This window comes from Spea bombifrons, chromosome 3 (assembly GCF_027358695.1).
Source record: "Spea bombifrons isolate aSpeBom1 chromosome 3, aSpeBom1.2.pri, whole genome shotgun sequence".
In the NCBI taxonomy this organism is placed as follows: Eukaryota; Metazoa; Chordata; class Amphibia; order Anura; family Pelobatidae; genus Spea; species Spea bombifrons.
The window spans coordinates 44,624,439-44,644,547 of record NC_071089.1 but is presented as its reverse complement, the minus strand read 5'-3'; the positions used below and the strand labels follow the sequence as shown (position 1 = coordinate 44,644,547).

Here is a 20,109-nt window from a genome sequence, read left to right as displayed (position 1 = left end):
CGCACTGCCTTCCCTTGAAGCTACACGCTGCTTTGATATGCTTAATCGCTTCATCAGGAAGCATTCGGCCAATATAAACGGACAGTAGACAGAACTCAACTGTATATACATTTTTATAGATTAGTTAGCAGACCGTACACTATAATTTTTTCTCCTGAATAACCGAGCTTGAACTTTACGAAATGAGTTGAGATCATCTGGACTACTATACTAAACGATTCATATTTACTCCTATGATGAGAAGCGGGACTTAATTCATGTTATTGAGCTCGGCGCACCTCTCTCTCCTCTGCAAGCCCTCTAGCTCGGTCTTGGTGCCGGCTTGTAATGCTGAGCGCCGGAATATGACGCCCTGGTGATACTGTACCATTGGAGTTCTGTTAAGAGGTTTTTCTCCATACATCTTGATGAGCTTGCTTCAAACCCTAGGTTTGTGGGGGGTATTAATCTTTATAATTTTTGATATTTTACTTATACAACATTGCATTATTATTTTTTATTTTTATTTTGCTCATGTATATGTGCCCCATGCTGTGTCTATTATTTTAAATTTAGAGGACAAGGATAGCTTTTCTTGGGAAAATCAAGTCTAGATGCTACAAGGTAAAAGGACATTCATAGGATTACAAGTATGATTTACTAGTCTTCTAATTAGACTATACCTATCGAAAATATTACCTGTCAAGGCAGAGTGTACATACCCCTTGAATGCAAAGTGCTATAGAATCTTGAAATTGTGTGTATGAAGTTTGACCACTGTCACTCCTTGATTGACTTGCCTTTGGACATAATGTGTCCACAGATTAATAGATATGAAGATTTCAAAACAGCATGCATAGAACATTTTATTACAGTCATAGTGGGACTACTACATCTGTGATGAATAGTTTCTGTATGTATAATTAACTAGTATAATTAACGAGTCCAGGATTCCTGAAGAATATGCTTGCATGCACATATTACTTTGATCATTTCTTAAACCCTTACAAACCGGGCTGTTTTTGTATTTTTGCACTAGTTTGTGGGATAATGAAACGAGGGATAATTTCATAGCTTTGCCTAGCCATAGACTGAGCATAAATGTGGGTACTACAGATGGGGCTGGTGCTCCAGTAGGAGCAGATGGTGGGCTTTTTTATGATGGCCTATTTTTTGGGAGGGTTCTGGTGCCATGGTGACATCACTTAAGTCTTTATTATTATTAAATGTTATTTCATTTTTATATTTTTTTATTTTATATATTTATAGGCTCTATTGCCCTGTGATTTTCTTTGATGAAAAGACCCTTTTTACTTTGTTTCCAAGGAGCAGAAGGGCACTGCTCCGGAGAGCAATCACACATCACTCCTGCATATTTTTTGGTGTTGCTGAATGCCTCGTGTAGCTGAGTTATCAAAGTGATCTTTGATCGCTTTCTTACCTCATTTAACCCATGGCACGGTGCCGGTCATTAAGGGGTTCATTTTGTAATTAGTGTATGCAAACTACCAATATAAAACTGCATTCTGTCAAGTAAGATATTCAAATCCTGCTTACATTGTAAATGAGCCATACAATATAGTACTCTTAAAATTGATTTGCCTCCTTCCAGATACCATCTATTTTTCCATATTTGTCTCACTTAAATCTGATAATTAGACAAAATAACCTTAGTAAACACAAACTGTAGTATTTAATTGATGTCATGTATAGAAGGAAACACTATCAAACACTACCTGACCTCAACCATTTAACCAAATTAAATTGATAGTCGGGATCAATTTCATAAGACACTCCAAGGTATGATTACTGACAGTCCTGTTGAATTTAAACATCAATTAAATAGGACTTGTGAGGTAAGTAAGTTAAAAGGTCTCAAAAAGCAGCACAATATGCCGCAATCTAAAGAAATTCAATAACAGATGACAAATAAAGTAATTGACATCTATCAGTCTGGAAACTGTTACAAAGACATTTCTAAGGCTCTGGGACACCAGCGACCCACAGTGAGAGCCATTATTTACAAATGGAGAAAACCTGGAACAGTGTTGAACCATCCCAGAAGTGAACCAGCCAACCAAAATTCCAACTCATCCAGGAGGTCACAAAAGAACCTAGACTAACATGTAAAGGTCTGCAGGCCTTATTTGCCTAAGTTAAGATCAGTGTTTACAATTCCAAAATAAGAAAGAATCTGTGCCAAAATCACATCGTTGGTGAAAACCACTGTTGACCAAAAAGAACATAAAGACTTCTCACATTTTTCTTCTTGATGACCCTCAAGGCTTTTAAGACAATATTCTGTGGACTGATGAGTCAAAAGTAGACCTTCTGAAGACATCTGGCTTCAAGCTAACACAGTATTCCACCATAAGAACATGATATCAACAGTCAAACATGGTGCCAGAAGTGTGTGGTTGTGGAAGAATACTGGTGTTCTACATATGAGTCATATGTTATTGACCTTAGGTCTTTACAACTTTCACCGGTTACAGATGGTTAAAATTGAATTAGTGTGAGTTTCGAGTAGCAAAACAGGAACCCATGATCTAAGACAGAAATCATGATTTAACCTGATTATGCTTAAGTAAGGGATATGCCAAATACGCCAATAGAATCATAAAAACTTCTGAATATAAAGGAATGTTTGCTTGCCTCATAAATATATATGATTGTACGCAATCAAATCAGAGATCTTCTGATACTTACACGCCTATCTGTGTGACTGATTTCTCTCGAGCCGCTCGGTAAAGTTATCTATATAATTTGGAACTCCAAGGTATAGCAGTACTCGGAAATTCTCGACAGTGGTGTTAGCATGAGTGTGTACACCTATCAACTTTCCTGAAGTTTTTCCTTTATAGCTGGCCACACATTGAACGGGCAGTTGCAATACTACCACAATTGCCCTCCTGCTAATATATAACTATCCCTTAAGGTTTCTAGTATCCTAGGCGAACTACACCTTTGCACAGTTCTCCTTCATGGACTTGCATGCTAAAATAAGGAGGGACCTGGCAGCAGCTCTGACCACAGTTCTGTGCCCTACACAGTCATCTACATTTACCTTTATGGAAGATGTTGCACCCTTCTGCCCTCATTTTGTAATGGAGTTGGCACTTCCAAGTCTCCTGTACCTTCTGTTTGCCATTGAATTACTTACTGTATCACTCTATTTTACTTCATAAAGGGAAAAATAATAATAATTAGATCAATAGTTTTGAGGTATGTGCTTCTGTACCCTATAGCATAATTGTTCTAAGGATGTGCATCACAACCTGGCACATATTCATAATGGCTGGTTTATTATGTGAAACATATGATCCAAAAACATAAGCCTTTCTAAGTCTGAATAATGCATAATATTCTACATGTTTTACTAATACATTCATATACTCTGAGCACAACTAATTATCTATACATTTTCTGTGGGTGCCAACTTACAGATTTAGTACATTTTCCATCTAATTACTAGTCTACAATATCACATGGCACTGCAACAATAGAAGTGCTAGAACCATTAATAAAAGGGCACATAAAAATTGCAATACTGTAGAGCTATTTTCAATGATGGAAAATCAAATGTGTAAAATCAAATAATGCATATCAACTGGTTCATATTGCAAATGTAAAAACAGAGAATACATGTACAATATTGAAATATGTGTTTATTTGTGTAAATGAAATTTGATGATTGTCAGATTTTAGACAACTAGATTCTGATTTTTACAATTGCCACCCTCGGTGTAAACATAACAAAATCTGAGTTTTTTTGTTGTTGTTGGTTTTTTTGCAGGACTCAGAAGTGACAACATGAAGAATTATTTCAGGATGTGTTGAGTTCCAATCTACCTAACTGGTCACTGAACCTAGTGTCACTGTGATATTAGAATAAACTCCATGTATACGAGTGTACTAGTTCAGATTAATAAAAGTTAACTTTTTTTAATCCAATTCAGGCGTGAACGCTGCATGTTCTTTTTTTTTAAAAAAACATTTGACTTATATAATTAATATTGGCATTTGAGAATTATATCAGTGAATCAGAGCTGTGCTGTTAGCATATGTGGACAATAAGCAGCATGGAAAATCTTCCAGCAGAAAAATATAAAATGCTGTGTCATCACTTGTTGGTGAAAATTAAAAGCAAAACCAGTGGAGTCAGTAGAAATGACAAACGGGAGATTACAAATGGCATGATTTTATAGATGACTGGAGGAAAGCACACTAAATCACACAGAAGAGCTGAAGCATGTTAGTAGCCCCTCTCAGCAAACTATGCAGTCAGTATGCTGTACTAAAGGATGGTTTATCAGATGGTGTGTTGTTTAAACACAGAGATGTGCAAAGGTAGATTATACCTTGCTCAGAACAATCTGTTACTCTCTATGAATAAATAGATGGTGATTTCAGTGATTTAGCCATCAGCGTACAGATTATTTAAATCTTCTCGATTAAATAATCTCTTTACTACAGAATAGAGTTATACAGTATCTCACAAAAGTGAGTACACCCCCTCCTATGTTCAAATTGGGCCCAATTAGCCATTTCCCCTCCCCGGTGTCATGTGACCCATTAGTCTTAGGTATTTCAAATGCTGGTATTTGAACCCTTTCCATGCAGTTATTCTACTACTATCCTTGGACAAACTTTGTGGTAGTAATTTATTTTGTGTTCTTTTATCACTAACATATGCACTTCAGGTATGGATTTACAGCTCCTGGTATATGTCAAACAACACCCCAATATGTGTTCAGCAACATCTTTTGATTACAGTGATCCACCCATGGATGGATTTCTCTAGTTGTTTGGGGGCTGAAAGGCCACATTTGGGAAGTGCGCTTTTTTCCCCCATTTTGGTCAGTCTGTGCCCTATCTTTGAACCCAGCCACTCCAATTCATCCCATCAAACCATATTTTCAAGTTGGAAAAGGCAAAAAATATATATATATATATATATATATATATATATATATAAAAATATTTTTGTGAGCAAGTCCTAAAATTAGCACATTAGCTTAAAACAATTCTCGCATGGAAAGAGTTAAAATACTGCCATGCCCATGGGGTGTCTAGTTAAAAAAAATTATGATTTGATGGGTCAATTGAATTGGCTGGGTTCAACAATGTCCCAATTAACACGCGGGGGGGGGGTGTTGCCACACATAGAAAAAACCTGACAAACCCATGCATGTGGGGTATCACTGTACTCAGGAGATGTTGCTGAACACATATTGGGGTGTCGTGTGACAGAGACATATACCAGGAGCTGTAAATTCATACATAACGTAGGTGTGTGGGGAAAAATACACACAATAAATACTACTGCAAACTTTGAAAAAATGCTGGTGGTAAAATGTGTGCATTCAAAGAGTTAAAATGCCAGCATTTGAAATACCCAGGGGTGTCTAGTTTTCAAAAATATATGGTTTTATAGGGCACACTGAAATAGCCGGGCTCAAAGATGTACCAAATAGGGCATGGGCAGTGGATCCCCAAATGCCAAAGTTCAACATTGAAAAATGTGCATTTCCCCCCCAAAGCCAGGCAAACCCATTCATGTGGGGTATCACTATACTCAGATGTTTGCTGAACACATATTGGGGTGTTTTATGACAGTGACATATACCAGGACCTGTTAATTCATACCTGAAGTAAAATGTGTGTGAAAAAAATGCAAAACAAAACTACCACAAAGTTTGACAAAGACTGGTGATCGAATTAGTGCATGAAAAGAGTTAAAATACCAGCATCTGAAATACTCTGGGGTGTCTAGTTTTCAAAAATATATGGTTTTATTGGGCACACTGAAAGGGCTGGGCTCAAAGATGTACCAAATAGGGCATGGGCAGTGGAATACCAAATGCCAAAGTTCAACATTGAAAAATGTGCATGCCCCAAATGTGGCCCTTTGCCATGGGGTGTCTAGTTTTCAAAAATATATGATTCGATGGGGTAAATTGCATTGGCCGGCTTCAAAGATACCCGAAATGGCACATGGGGGAAGAATTACCAGATTTGGAAAAAATGGTTTTGAAATAGCAAAACGCTACCTGTACTTATTGCCCCATAAAGTGCAGAAAAAAGCAAAAAAACATAAAAACATTGGGTATTTCTAAACTCAGGACAAATAGTCGAATCTATTTAGCAGGTTTTTTTCATTACCTTTTATAGATGAGTAAAAGATTTTTCAACTAAAATTTAGAAAAAGTCATTTTTTTTCAATTTTTTTCACCATATTTTACACTTTTTTTAATAGCAAATAATATGATACAATCAAAACAATGTCATCTAAAGAAAGCCCTTATTGTCCTGAAAAAAACAATATATAACTTGTGTGGGTTCAGTAAACGGGAAAGAAGAAAATTACAGCTAAACACGAGCAGCGCAGAAATGTTAAAACGGCCATTTCACGAAGGGTACAAAAAATGAAATCAGCCTTTGTCACGCAGGGGTTAAAGAAAAGCCACAATAAACCACGTTTTACTTTTATTGTGGTGTTTTCTTGTCAATAACCGGGCACACTAACAACCCGAAACACATATAAAAATCCTTAGGGTCTGGTTAAAATAAAAAAAAAACTGTTTTAGGACCCAGGGACCCAGTTTTCTGTCTCTCCTGCTCACAATCACAGTCAGACAGAGAGAGACAGAGAACAGAGAAAAGGCAGAGCTTACAACTGAAAAGGAATTGACAGCATCCCATTGTGTATTTAGACGTACATACAGGGCTGAACAAATAGGCTATATTTTTAGGTGTAACATCATTTGATATTACAGCCTAGAAGTGAAAAGCACATATTAGTTTATGTCTGCAACAAGACATCTAAAGGGTTAACTCACAAGACGGTAATCGCTGAATGCTAGTCAGTACCTCACTATTCCTCAGCCGTAAAAATCAGATAGAGATTTGAACAACACAGTCAATTGAGATTTGCAAGAACTATATATATATATATATATACTGGATGAAAAAAAGCATGCATGAGTAGATTCTATAAAGAATGTTAATGTATGAATTTAGAAAGGAATTCCTTATTGATTCAAATAAGTATGTTCTACTAGACTATTCAAGCTACACTTCCAGAATAAAAGAAATGACTAAAATGTTACAGATGCAGAAAATACTGGTTTATTGAGCAGTATATATCTGGTTCAGGCGATTCTGAATTGGATCTACAAAATATTTTTTCCCTTTTATGTTTAAAAGGATTTCTGGCCCTAAAAAGAGAAACCGTCTGTCAATAGTTCTGCATGCAGAATGTTAAAATTCTGCTATTAAAGGGTAATAAAGCTGGTAGTTATAACTTTGCACCAGGATCACTTTTTATACACTCCCCTCCCCCTTGTTTAATGGCCCAGTCATTACAATGAGGCATTTAATGATTGGTACAAGAAAAATACCATTAACAAGTCACCTGTTAGCTATGTTTCCATGATCAGCCATTTTCTGACATTCATGGGAGTTGTAATTTTAAATAAACAAGAAAACTCACTGTTGCATACTTTTGCAACAGTTATGCTACATTGAATTGTTTATTAACTCTGGTAAAACCCTACATTTAACGTCGATGGGGTTTGAGTAAATGTTTTATAAGTAGACAAAATATACATACATGTACACACATATTAACAACTTTTATTTGATAGAAAAATACACTTCAATATCTGTCAAAAACTGCCACTTTATTTTTAGAACAGTTAAAATAATCTAACACTGAATAAAAGGTCAGGAAACACAGCTCATTAGAATGAATTACATTATATGTCCATCATTGCATTAAACTCCCACCCAAAATAATAACACAGGCACACAATAACCCTGCTACTTATTTTGTTTATTTGGATTTAATATAAAGCATTGTCTTTAATAGTGATTTTGTTATAACCTTTTCACACTACAATACAGTTATTTTAGTCATATTTACCGTTAAAAAATAAATATTTACTATCTTTCTAGCCTCCTCCCCTTATGTGTCAAATGGCACGCAAACTGATGTCCACAGTAATGTCATTCCGGTAGAAGAGTACTGAGAAAATGGTAGAACTATGTTACCATGGCAACAACAAGCACATTTGCCACATCAGTTAAATGGTTTTGAGGCATGACTAAATATTGTCTTCATATTAGCTGTTTCAATATTTATGTTACGATTTTTAAAATGGGTAGTACCTTTAAAAAATTATACATGTACAAACACGTATAAAGTTAGGGCATATTGATCCATGAATTAATGAATAATCCTTCATTCATACATATTATACCATCATTCTGGCTTATATTTTTTTTATTACACACACTTCCTGCAACACACTTAAATTATTACCAAGATCAAAATAACATTTAAACAAATCAGAGATGTAAAAGATTTTCAGTTCCTCAAAAAAAGGTTATGTCATAATGATAGTGGATACAGAATGTTTCCTAATCATATTTTAAAATTAGAAAAAAACTGTTAAGAAAAAGGTAAGGACAGACATGATGGGGAGTATATCTTCACAGTTTCGTCCCATGCACAGTCTGCTATCTGGAAAATAAAACAAAAAAAATCTGATTATTAAAACAAATATGCATACCTTGTTCTAAAATGAATCACCATGAAACTACAAAAAATATTTCTTTAAGTGCCAGCAGTCCAGAAATATTTTTCCTTCCAGGAAGTCACACACTTAAATAAAACTTACAAATAAACAGCCTAAATTTTACTTAGAGAACCCTATGTATAAATTTCACGACGAGTTAAGCTATTCATAAATGGAACACTGAGTGCTGGGTGGTTGGGACACATTTTCCTTCTGTGATGCCAGTCTAATTTTCATAGTTTTGTTACTTTTAGGTGGCAACCATATAAACAGGAATCTGATTTTGTGATATAATGGTAAAAGTCCACCCCTCCTCAAGTTAATATTTTACCTATTTTCTATATTAACAAAATGAAAACTAAAGAATTTTCTTAAAAGCTCCTGTTACTTGATACATTTGCATAGCATGTGTGGTACATACATTTTGATTGCACACTTAGAACATGATGGGCTGTACACAGCACATCACAGGCTAGATAGACAAAAGAAAGTTTTAAATTCCAAAATGTTTGCTAGATTCCACTTATAAGCTTATAAACGTATAAGCTTTTTTTTGAATTTTTAATACATTTCTATCTATCTACACATATCCACTATATAACCAAAAGTATGTGGACATCCCTCCTAGATATTAAGCTCATGCGTTTGAGCTACATTCATTGCTAACAGGTTTGTGAAATAAATCACATAGGTATATCATCTCCGTTGAAAAATAATGTACTGAAGAGCTCAGTGACTTTAAACATGGCAGTGTTATAGGACAACATTTTTGCCCTGGTAGATCTGTCCAGTCCACTGTAAGTGCTATTGTTGTGAAGTGCAATTGTGTAGAATTAAGAACAGCTCAGCCATGAGGTTGTAGGTCATGCACACCCACAGAGCAGTGTCACCAAGTGTCCTCTGTAGCATCACTCACTACAGAGTTCCAAATTGCTTTTGGAAGCAAGATCAGCACAAGGACTGTACGTTCATCACTTCACGAAATGGCTTTCCCTGGCAGAGCAGCTGCATACAAGTCAAAGACCATTATGCCCAATGCCGAGTGTTGGCTGGAGCAGTGCATAGCACACTGCAACTGGGTTCTAGAGCAGCGGAAACACCTTTTCTGCAGTGATGAATCATGCTTCACTATCTGGAAGTCTGATCGGTGAATCTGGGGATGGTAGATGCCAGGATTACCCTACCTACCAGAATGCAAAGTTTGGTAAACAAGGGATATTTTTCAGGGTTTGGGCTAAGTCAGTTAGTTCCAGTGAAAGGTAATGTTAATGCTACAGTATACAAGTACTTTTTATTCAGTTGTATGCTTCAAACTTTGTGGCACTAGTTAGGGGAAGGCCCTTTCCTGTATAGCTGTGTCCCTGTGCACAAAGCAAAATTCATAGTTTGGCAGGACTGTTATGGAGGAATTCGAGTGGCCTGCACAGAGCCCAGACCTTAACCCTCTTGAACATCTTTGGGATGAATTGGAAGACCAATTGCAAGACAAGCCTTCTTGTCCAACATCAGTGCCTGGCCTCAAAAATGCTCTTTTGGCTGAATGAGCCCTTCAAGAAGAGTGAAGGGTGCAAAAAAAGGGGAGGGCGCAACATATTAATGCCCATGGTTTTCAAATGGTCCAACAAGCTCAGATAGGTGTAATTGCCAGGTGCAAATAATTTTGGTCATGTGTACCTACATACACACATGTTGTAATCTATATCTGGAAAATCTGGAGAACAAAATCATCAGCTGAGTAAATAAATTCTTCCTAGTCACAGAAGATGAGGTTTCTGTTATACTTCTTTCCTCTTGCTCTCGTCTCATTCCCTCTCATCTTACCTGGTCTATTTTCTACATACCCTAACACCTTCGATCTGTTCCTCCAGTGGAATTCTTCCCAGCCTCCTTCTAGCATGCCATTGTAATTCCCATTTTTTTAATGCAGTCTTAGCAGTCTGTCAAACTACCACCCCACATACTTTAATGTGACCTATAACAAACAATTCAATTGCAAAACAAGCTGAAATCTTGGAGGGGGGGACTATAAATAAAAAACTCACAATAACCTGGTTGCATAAGTGTGCACAACCTTAAACTAATACTTTGTTAAAGCACCTTTTATTATTTTATTACAGCAATCAGTCTTTTTGGGTAGTTATCTATTAGCATGGCACATCTTGACGTGGCAATATATGCCCACTCTTCTTTGTAAATGCGCTCCAAATCTGTCAGATTGCAAGGACATAGATGTTCAATTGGATTCAGGTCTGGGCGCTGGCTGGGCCATTCTAAAACGTTAATCTTCTTCTGGTGAAGCCATGCTTTTGTGGATTTGGATGTGTGCTTTGGGTCGTTGTTGTGCTGAAAGGTGAACTTCCTCTTCATCTTCCTAACGGACACCTGAAGGTTTTGTGCCAAAATTGCCTTGTAGGTGGAACTGTTCATAATTCCCTCCACCCTGACTAAGGCCCCGGTTCCAGCTGAAGAAAAACAGCCCCAAAGATTGATGCTGCCACCACCATGCTTCACTGTGGGTATGGTGTTCTTTGGGTGATGTGCAGTGTTGTTTTTGCGCCAAACGTACCTTTTGGAATTATGGCCTAAAAGTTCAACCTTGGTTTCATGAGACCATAACACATTTTCCCACATGCTTTAGTTTTTGCAAACTTCAGCTGGACTTGGATGTTTTTCTTTGTAAGAAAAGGCTTCCATCTTGCCACCCTACCCCATTCATATGACGAATACGGGAGATTGTTGTGACACAGTACACATGTAGGACACAGCCAGTACTTTAATGTTGCAGTAGGCCTCTTGTAAGCCTCCCTGACCAGTTTTTTTTCAGGAGCTCAGAATTATACTAATAATAATATAGCTGTAACACACACACACCAATATGTATAGAAACAGTAGGAATTTGTTTGCCAATTATGTAAAAAAAAATGCATTATTATTTGATTGAATCCCATCTTATAGCAGGTACATGTCAGCTCTCATAAGCAGATAGAAAAGGTGGCTGTGGGTTTAACAAGTATACTGAACAATGCATAGGAACTGTGAACATGACTGCTTAAAGAAATGATACATTATGACCATTGTACAAAGTATTATTTAAATACAGTACTGTAGCTTCCCTGAAACTGGTAATGGTAAAAGCTTATCAGAGCAGGTATGTAGTGATGCATAGCGTAGTGAGCACATAACACTGTGAAAAAAAAATGGTACAAGCTGCCAAGATTATTTGCATTAAAGAAACATGAGTTAAGTTAGATGTAACATGTAATAAACTGTAACCAATGACCCTATTGTTCACTGTTCAAAGGACAAAAAAAGTCAAAGTTAAGCTTAACTTTCTGAAACGCAAATGGCTGTGCCCTTTGCCGCTCAACATGTTAGAAAGACAGAAAAAAATAGAATGAAAACATGGTGTATTTGAAAATGAAGAAAATGCAAAAAGACTGGAAGTGTCTGTTCATTCTTCTCTTTCTTATGGAGCGGACAAGAGCTGATGAGGAGGAAGGCTGGTGTGAGGTAGGCTTGATTTGAGCAAAGAAATGTAAAAAAGGGCTTTGATATTATTACACTGGCCTGAAGTGCCAGAAAGAAACTAGAATAGTCACAGGTATGGGTGAAATAGCAACTATTTACTTATTATATTGATAAATGTTGTTTCAGTGACCAGGTTTTAGGTGTTATGAGTAAAAGAAACAGGTAATTGCAATTCATTTTACACCAGTATTTCCTACTGCATCTTTGTAGCATTCTCTCTTTTGTGCAGCAGGCAAAATGGGGAATCTGGCCTAGATAGAGGATGAGATGGTGTGCTGGAAAAGGTAGTGGGTGATTTTACATAGTTACATAGGCTGAAAAAAGACATGCGTCCATTAAGTTCAGCCTTTCCTATATCTGTTAATTTGTTGCTGTTGATCCAAAAGAAGGCAAAAAAAACCCCGGTTTCGCTCTTTCCAATTTTGCACTAACCAGGGAAAAAAATCCCTTCTTGACCCCAAAATGGCAGTCAGATTTCCTCATAATTAAAGATTATATCCCTGAATATTATGTTTTTCCAGGTATCCATCCAGTTGCAGTTTAAATGTCTGTACAGACTCCGATAAAACTACCTCTGCAGGCAGAGAATTCCACATCCTTGTCCTTACTGTAAAAAACCATTTCCTCTGCTTTAAACTAAATCTCCTTTCTTCCAATCTGAATTTTAAAACACATTGAAGAGAAGGTGACAAAATGACATGTTAAAAGTTAAAGTGAATCTTTTGTGTTTCCTAATCATACATATTTATAGTTCTATATACTAAATAAATCTATGTCATTTGGTTAACTTATTAGCAATACGCATGTTTAAGGAACACACATTATGTGTACCATATGGAGCACCATCTTTTGCTTGTTGTAAAGATTTGTAAGGTTTCACTAATTAAAAAGACACTCCAGCCATATGGAATTTAATACATATGATATGTGAGGGCCCCCTTTAAATTCACATTTCTAACTCTCAGTAGAATCTTATTGGTTCTTATAGGCTAAACACAGGTGGACTGAGGAAATGCATTTTTGGACAGAAAACAAACAATATGCTAGTTCTCCCCCTAGATAAAATAAAAAATAAATAAAGTATTTTATAACTAAACATTTTCACAACAAACTAGTTTTCATTAATTCGGATGTCGTGAAAGCTGTGAAGACAACATTTTCCATTGCAAAAGTAAATTTTAGATGCATTGAAGTAAACCATTCAAAAATGTGTAGATAATGTCAGCCACAGGTAAGTATGACACATTATATGTACTTTATGGCATCAAAATAGAATATATATACAAGTAATTTTACATGAATGCTACTGGTGATGGTTCCTGATGGTTTTTAATATGGTTGCCTGGGTTATGCATCACTAACCAAGATTTACCTTCTCTTGAATCCTAGCTTAATCCCAGATGGCATCGTCCAGGGAACTGTGGGAATGCATGCAGCCCATCTGGCAGACTAGTTTGTTTAACATGTTTTATCTCTATGTGGGCCTAAAGTCAACAGAGATATAACACATACTAAACTTAAGTTTTAAAAAAACATTTTAGGATATATTAGGGCGGTAGCGCGGGCAGCGCATATTGGAAGGGCTATCACCAATATACTAGAAAAGGGATCATTCACTGCCCTGGAGTATGGAGACCCGATGATCAGCTCCAGTTCCTGGATCTTCCACTCCGAGCCTAGCAAGTGTCAAGGTATGACTACGCTATAATATATCGTTAACATAAGGAAAAGTTCCTCAACATGTGGTACGCAAAATACTTATTTTAGTATAAAAGTGAAAAGAGCTTTTTCTAGTTTTATGACTACTGTTACGTGTAAAACCTTAACTCTTCCTCGGTCTGCAGATCTCTTCCTCCCCTGCCTGTCACCTACTATGTTAGACTGTCTAGCTGGGTAGGGTGCTATTAGTATCGACTGTGTTCAATCCTGAACCCAACTGCCAACGGAGAATACATTGGACTCCTACAACTAAGCAAATAAGTTTAAAATGCAGGGTGACACCATACAAAGAAAAGTACTGCTTGCCCTGCTTTAACTGACATTGCTGTGATATCTATACACCTGTGAAATATTTCAATAAATAAGAGTTGGAGGAAAAAAGCAGTAGGTGTTTGCAGCAAAAGAACCTGATTTTACAGTACCCTGTTTATTTTTCTCCCATATTCAGCTTTCTGCAAAAAAATATGTTTTGCCCTCAGCAAGCATGTCCTTTACCAATGTTAATAGCTAGATCTGTAACTTCCACTGAACTGAAGATAAATTGTTGCATTCCTGCCTCGTGGTGGTATGGATAAAGGAAACGGCCATATGCACATTTTCCTGTCTAAAATTAGAAAACCAAAACATAACTATAAACAGGAAAAGGATAGCTGAATAGAGATTTAGGAAATGTTGCTATGATTAACTAATCAATATAGCAGGTAACTGGGTATTTATGGACAAAGTGAATTTTACATAGCATCGCTCAGTGCCCTGTGGAGTTCAGTTGATTGGGGTTTTGATTTATGGAATCTGCCATGACCAAGTCTATGGGCAAGTCATTTGTTCCCTTTCAGAAGTCAAGCATGGACAGAAGTAATTTGTGTCCCCATCAAGCTCAGCTATTGGGTTATACTAAGATGATGATGATGATGAGTTGAGCTATCAAGGGTAAATTAATTAGCTATCTGGCTAAACTGGGTTGTTAAATTGCATATACAATCGTTAACAGATTCACTCTGAGAGTGTGAGTTCTTGTCTAGTTCACCGGTCTTTGAGTAACCTCTGGCTTCTTTGTGTTTAGGCACTTAACTTGTGGGAAACATGGTCATCCAAAAAGAGACTTACCACATTTCCATAACTGTGGACACTGCCTACACAGTACACTGTACCCAGCACCATTCATTTTTAAGAAGCACAATAACTGTGGCCGCAAAGGTGAGCCCAGAAGTTGAGGATCAATCAATTGTTGATTGTAGGGCAGTCCTGAGTAGAGAGAGTATATATATCCTGTACAGATGAGCAGCAAGTCTAATAGGAATTCTATTCTAATAAGTGGTTTGCCAGATGTAGTCCATCTATGAGTTACTGTACTGAAAACTGTCTGTTATTACTAATGTTTATAGTTACACCCTTTGGTAAGGAGCAGCTATATAGTCTCCCTTTGCTGGTAGAGCAGAGAGTCTCAAATGCCACCAATTAATCAAACAACTCAAATAATTCAGGCAACTGAGTCATTAAAAAGGTCCCATGGCGTATATACACACTATAAACACTGTACTGAGATCTTTTATTAAAGAATCAATTATCTGCAAATACTTATACAGTGTTTTGGTAAAATGAAGCAAATACAGATCTTGTTTCATTTCCCAATATTTCTATAATAATTCACACAAAAGTCAGTTTCAGCTCAAGGCCCTTATCTTGCTGAGAGTTCTTTCACTGAAACTGTCAGCAGGATGACTGGAAGTAACTAGCATTTCTCATTGAACATGTTTACATAACTTATTAGATTATTATCCCCAATACAGGTGGATAAAAAGTGCAATATACTAAGCACAATACCACTAATAAGCCATAAACCTTGAACACTTAAAGACACCCATTAACTATGGAGGACAAGCAGGGTGACCTGACCAGGAAGTAGGGTGTTTGGAACAATTGTTCCTTGGTAGAGATGGGTTGTGAACCCAGCTCTGTTATCACAGCTTCATGAAAACACATACGGCAGGCTTATTGATTTTTAAAATTAAAACTTTAAAATAACCTATTTAAAATGCCAGTAAATGTTTAAAACAAATTTAGCTTGTCTCATAGGAACTAACTTTAGTGTTCATTTACCACTTGCAAATAAAATGAGGTGTATCTACTAATCTGCTGATGCTTTGTGCTAAAGAAGCCATCTCGCACCGCTTACTGTTTTGTTGGCTCAAAAGTAGTAGAGAGGATACAGGTAAGATACAGGTAAGATACAGTATAGATCTAGTGATCTAGGTAAAAATCATGTGGGACTCACAGCAGAAGCAGTGAGTGGCTGTCAGATCACTGTTTTCAAGCAAACTGCCTTCTCAAAATTTTGTTGAAAAAAACAAAACAAAAACCAGCTTCTTTTGAATTACTCAATATACTTTTTAACATTTAGTGGGTATGCATAATGTGCATTTAGTGGGTATGCTTCTGCATGTGTAGGTCAAAAAGTTTAGGAATACAAAATGTGCCCTGTATTGAGATATCTTTCATAAAATTTTATATAACTTTGCTAAACATTTGACATTCATAAAAAGCTCAACTGATTAATGAAAAGTAAAGCAAAATATAGCAGATATTAAAACAAATCTAATAACAAAAACTATTGAAAACTGCTGATTTGTTGTGCAGCACATTACAAAGGCACAAATGTATTAAATTGTTTCTAACGTAACATACATGATCACTTCATTCAACTTCATGATAAAAAGTCTCTCATTAGAAAGCACCATATACGCCTCACTGTTCTTTCAGGCTAGTGCAACACTGAGCGGTCATAGATCCCATCCCATCCCATAGTCATCACTCACCTGATCTACATGCTCACATAATGGATAGGCTCCACTCCAACATTGTTTTGATGCAGAGCAAGGTATAGATTGTTATATGATACATCAGAATAAGATATCATATTTTGATCTGAGAGTGATTCATTTATGCAATATCAAAAATATATACAAATAGTGTGTATATATATATATATATATATATATATACTACTTGTGCAGTCAAGGGATGTGTTTTGTCTTTCCAGTTTTGAAACATTATCATAAGGAAAAAATGCGTATGTCCTGGGGTAAGGCACCACATGCTGATTTTTCCAAATTATCATCACAATAAATTTTCGTTTTCAAGCCAGACTAGTTTGTTCTCTCCGGATTATTAATTTATATTTGGGCCAGGCTTTATCCAACATTAAGAGTCTAAGATTAATGTTATTCTGCCATGCACAGTTGACGTAGTGGCATGTAAATAATAATACAATAAAAAAAAGTTTAGAGCCAGCTAGAAAATTAAATGTACCATAATGTACTGCACGTTTGTTTATTGAAAAATATTTGCAAGATCAATGCACATTCACAGTCAGTGAAAGCCAACATCTCACATTTTTAAAGGCACATTCATTCGGCCATGCTGCATAAACTCATATCAACCTTTAGAGTTTATTTTTCAATTAGCTTATATTTTGGGTTTCCAAGTGAATCGTATCTACCAGGCTTAATTAAAAAAAGTATAATAATATTATGTAATGCAAATTTCACTCTCGTTTCTGTAAGCTTTGCGTTCAACTCCAGTTTCTCCATGTTTTTTTATTTTGCAGGTTAAATGGATGCATATGAAAGAACTTACAAAATACTTACTTATGCAGTCATGTTCAGGGGGCTACCTAAGACACTGCTGAAATCAAAACTATTCAGCTTTCTGGGTTATTCACTAAAGGGGGTGTTGGCAGGAGAGCTGTGGTCTTAACTCCTTCACATATATCATTTTGCAAAATCCAGCTTTGTGGCATACTTCTAAAGTATCATGAGAGTTGTAGATCAGCACCTAGCAAGCTGCAGTTAGAGGAGAGGCCAGGTACAAATGCATTTTATATCCCAAATAACTAACTGCTAATAGTAAATAGGTACACAGGATTTGTCTCCTGTATACAAATGTTTTTGCTTTTTGTTGATATAATCCTTGGAATTGGAACAAACATCTTTCCTATACTTTGTTCTGTTTCAGTGATCTGAAACCTCATACAATTAGTAATCAATGAGGGATGGGATTCTAATTGGAATGGGTGACAGGGACAACTTTTTATTATTCACTTCTGTATGTGCATCCTCATAACGAAGAAAACCTGGATCATTGCTTCACAAAAGCCTATTAGTCATAATTCTGACACTGCAATATATTAGGAAAATGTACACAATCAATTACACAGCTAAAAATAAAATATTTATGCCTGTGTAGATACTCTTCCCCTATTGTAGACCAACATAAATTTTATAAAAGCACTAAATTATATAAAATCTATAGCGAGAGAGAGGGAGAAATTAACATAATAATTCAATGTGACTGTATAGAGACTATTTTTGATACATCAATATTGTCTATTAGACTTGTGCATTCGGATTCATAAAAATTTTCATTTTAACAAAATTTGCCAATTTCGTGAATTTGTACAAGTGTCAGAAAACGATCAGGTACTCCCAATGCAACAAACGCAGAAAAAGAGAAGTGTTTCTCTTTCTTTGCGACTCCATCTGCAATATTCAGGTTACTTGAAGTACTTCCACAAAAGGGCGGAGCAAAAGTATTTGCGGAAGTACCAGGATGATACCACGGAGAATTGGACACAGAAGAATAAGAAGAGGCAAGAGAAGAAGCGGAGCTGTGGAAAGGGAGACGGCGACACAGAATCGGTCGGCTAAGAAGGTAGGGAAAGAGAGCATGAGAAAAAGTGAATAAGAGTGTGAGTAAGAGTCTGAGAGACTGTGACAGAGTGTGAGTGAAGGTGAATGACAATACATTTTGTTTCTGAATGGAAAAGCCCTCTGAATTTCACCTAAACCCAAAAGGCAGGAAACAAATTTTTTGTCCTAAAACAAATGGATCAAAAACAAAATGAAAAAGTAGTCTGAATAGTTTTGGTTCATTTGCATAAGTCTAGTTTGTATATATCTTACACACGTGTATTTGAAGGAAATGTTCCTATACAGAAGGCTCCCATTCTTTATACCCCATATGTAATTTATAAATGTACAGTGTCCTTCACTATGGCAACAAAGCATTTAAATGTTTTCTGCATTTTTTTCCAAGATAGGCTTGCATAATCTTCATACTTAGTACAATTTTAAATGACAAATTAATTAAAAAGGAAAAACTGGCATATTATGATTCTGCTAAAACACAATATAGGATTTACATGGAAAATAAATCGTTCACATTAACATTCTTTGTTTACGCACTTATGTATATATAACAAATATCTTTTGCATTTTTGAGTCTGTGGAGTATGGCCACAGACCCAACCTTTCGGAATTTTGCTTAAGCCCCCCCGAGCCTTTGATCACTCCTACAGATGGCTCAATCCTGATGATTGCTGGCAGCTTCAGGGAAGGGGCTGAGTGTTTCTTCATTCGAGTGGTACAGCAATTTTGAAAGATGTTGGCGTGAAATCAGCTGGACTATGCCCGTATGCCCCTCTGCTGTCTAGTTTTCGAAATATAAGACCTCTAATGTGCCTCAAATGAGACATGGACCTAGCAAAAGTGATCTTTCAAAATTCCTAGTTTGAAAACTGTAATGCAATTTGACCTCACAAGGTAAAAAAAAAACATGCCCTATCCATGCATATGGGGTATTGCTGTACTTGAGTCTGTTGCTGTATACAAATTATACATTGTTTCAGTAATTGCACATACATTGGGAAACAAATATAATGAAATACCATATTGGTATATAATGTTTTGCTAAGTAAGCCCTACTATACACACAAACTTGAACCTGGTGCTACTAACAGGTCCCCCCATAGGCAGGGAAGGGTATGCAGGAGATAATGTTTACCTAGAACACTAGAAACCCTATGGCCGGCCTTGCTGTCTGGGTGTTCATGGATTACAGAATAAAGTAGCAAACTATATTGTAATTGTGCCTAGGGGTACCATAACTAGGGGTCATAACTGTTGTCACATAAGCCTCCGTGACTTGGGGGGCGCCTGGAGGCTGTATCTCCCATTATAGACTGTGGACCGCTGGATTGCATTACAGACTTCAGCAGACAACATTGGACACTAATTGCATTGCAATATCTGTTCCCTTGCTTGGATTTATGTTTAAGTCACCCTGTACCTGATTAGGGGTAAAGAGTGGCAACAGTGAGAGAGCCAGAGCTCTCTTGATCTCAGTTTCCCCCTTTCCCTGTGCCTGTCTGACCAATGTTATTGGTTCTGATGGCAGGATTGAGTAAGTTGGTGTGGTTTTCTGTTATAACTAATTTGCATATGATCTGCATATTGTGTGATGC

The 20,109-nt window shown here is 36.6% G+C and overlaps 1 protein-coding gene across 2 annotated transcripts in view; it reads right to left on the bottom strand.

Annotated features, from left to right (window-relative positions):
* Positions 1-7,643: 7,643 nt before the first annotated feature.
* The window catches only part of PEX7 (peroxisomal biogenesis factor 7), a 91,709-nt gene continuing 79,243 nt past the window's right edge, over positions 7,644-20,109 (bottom strand). For both annotated transcript variants that reach the window (XM_053461040.1, XM_053461041.1), the window contains exon 10: positions 7,644-8,506. In XM_053461040.1, coding sequence (XP_053317015.1) covers positions 8,435-8,506 — 72 coding nt within the window. In that variant the 3' untranslated portion in view covers positions 7,644-8,434. The remainder of the gene's footprint in view (positions 8,507-20,109) is intronic.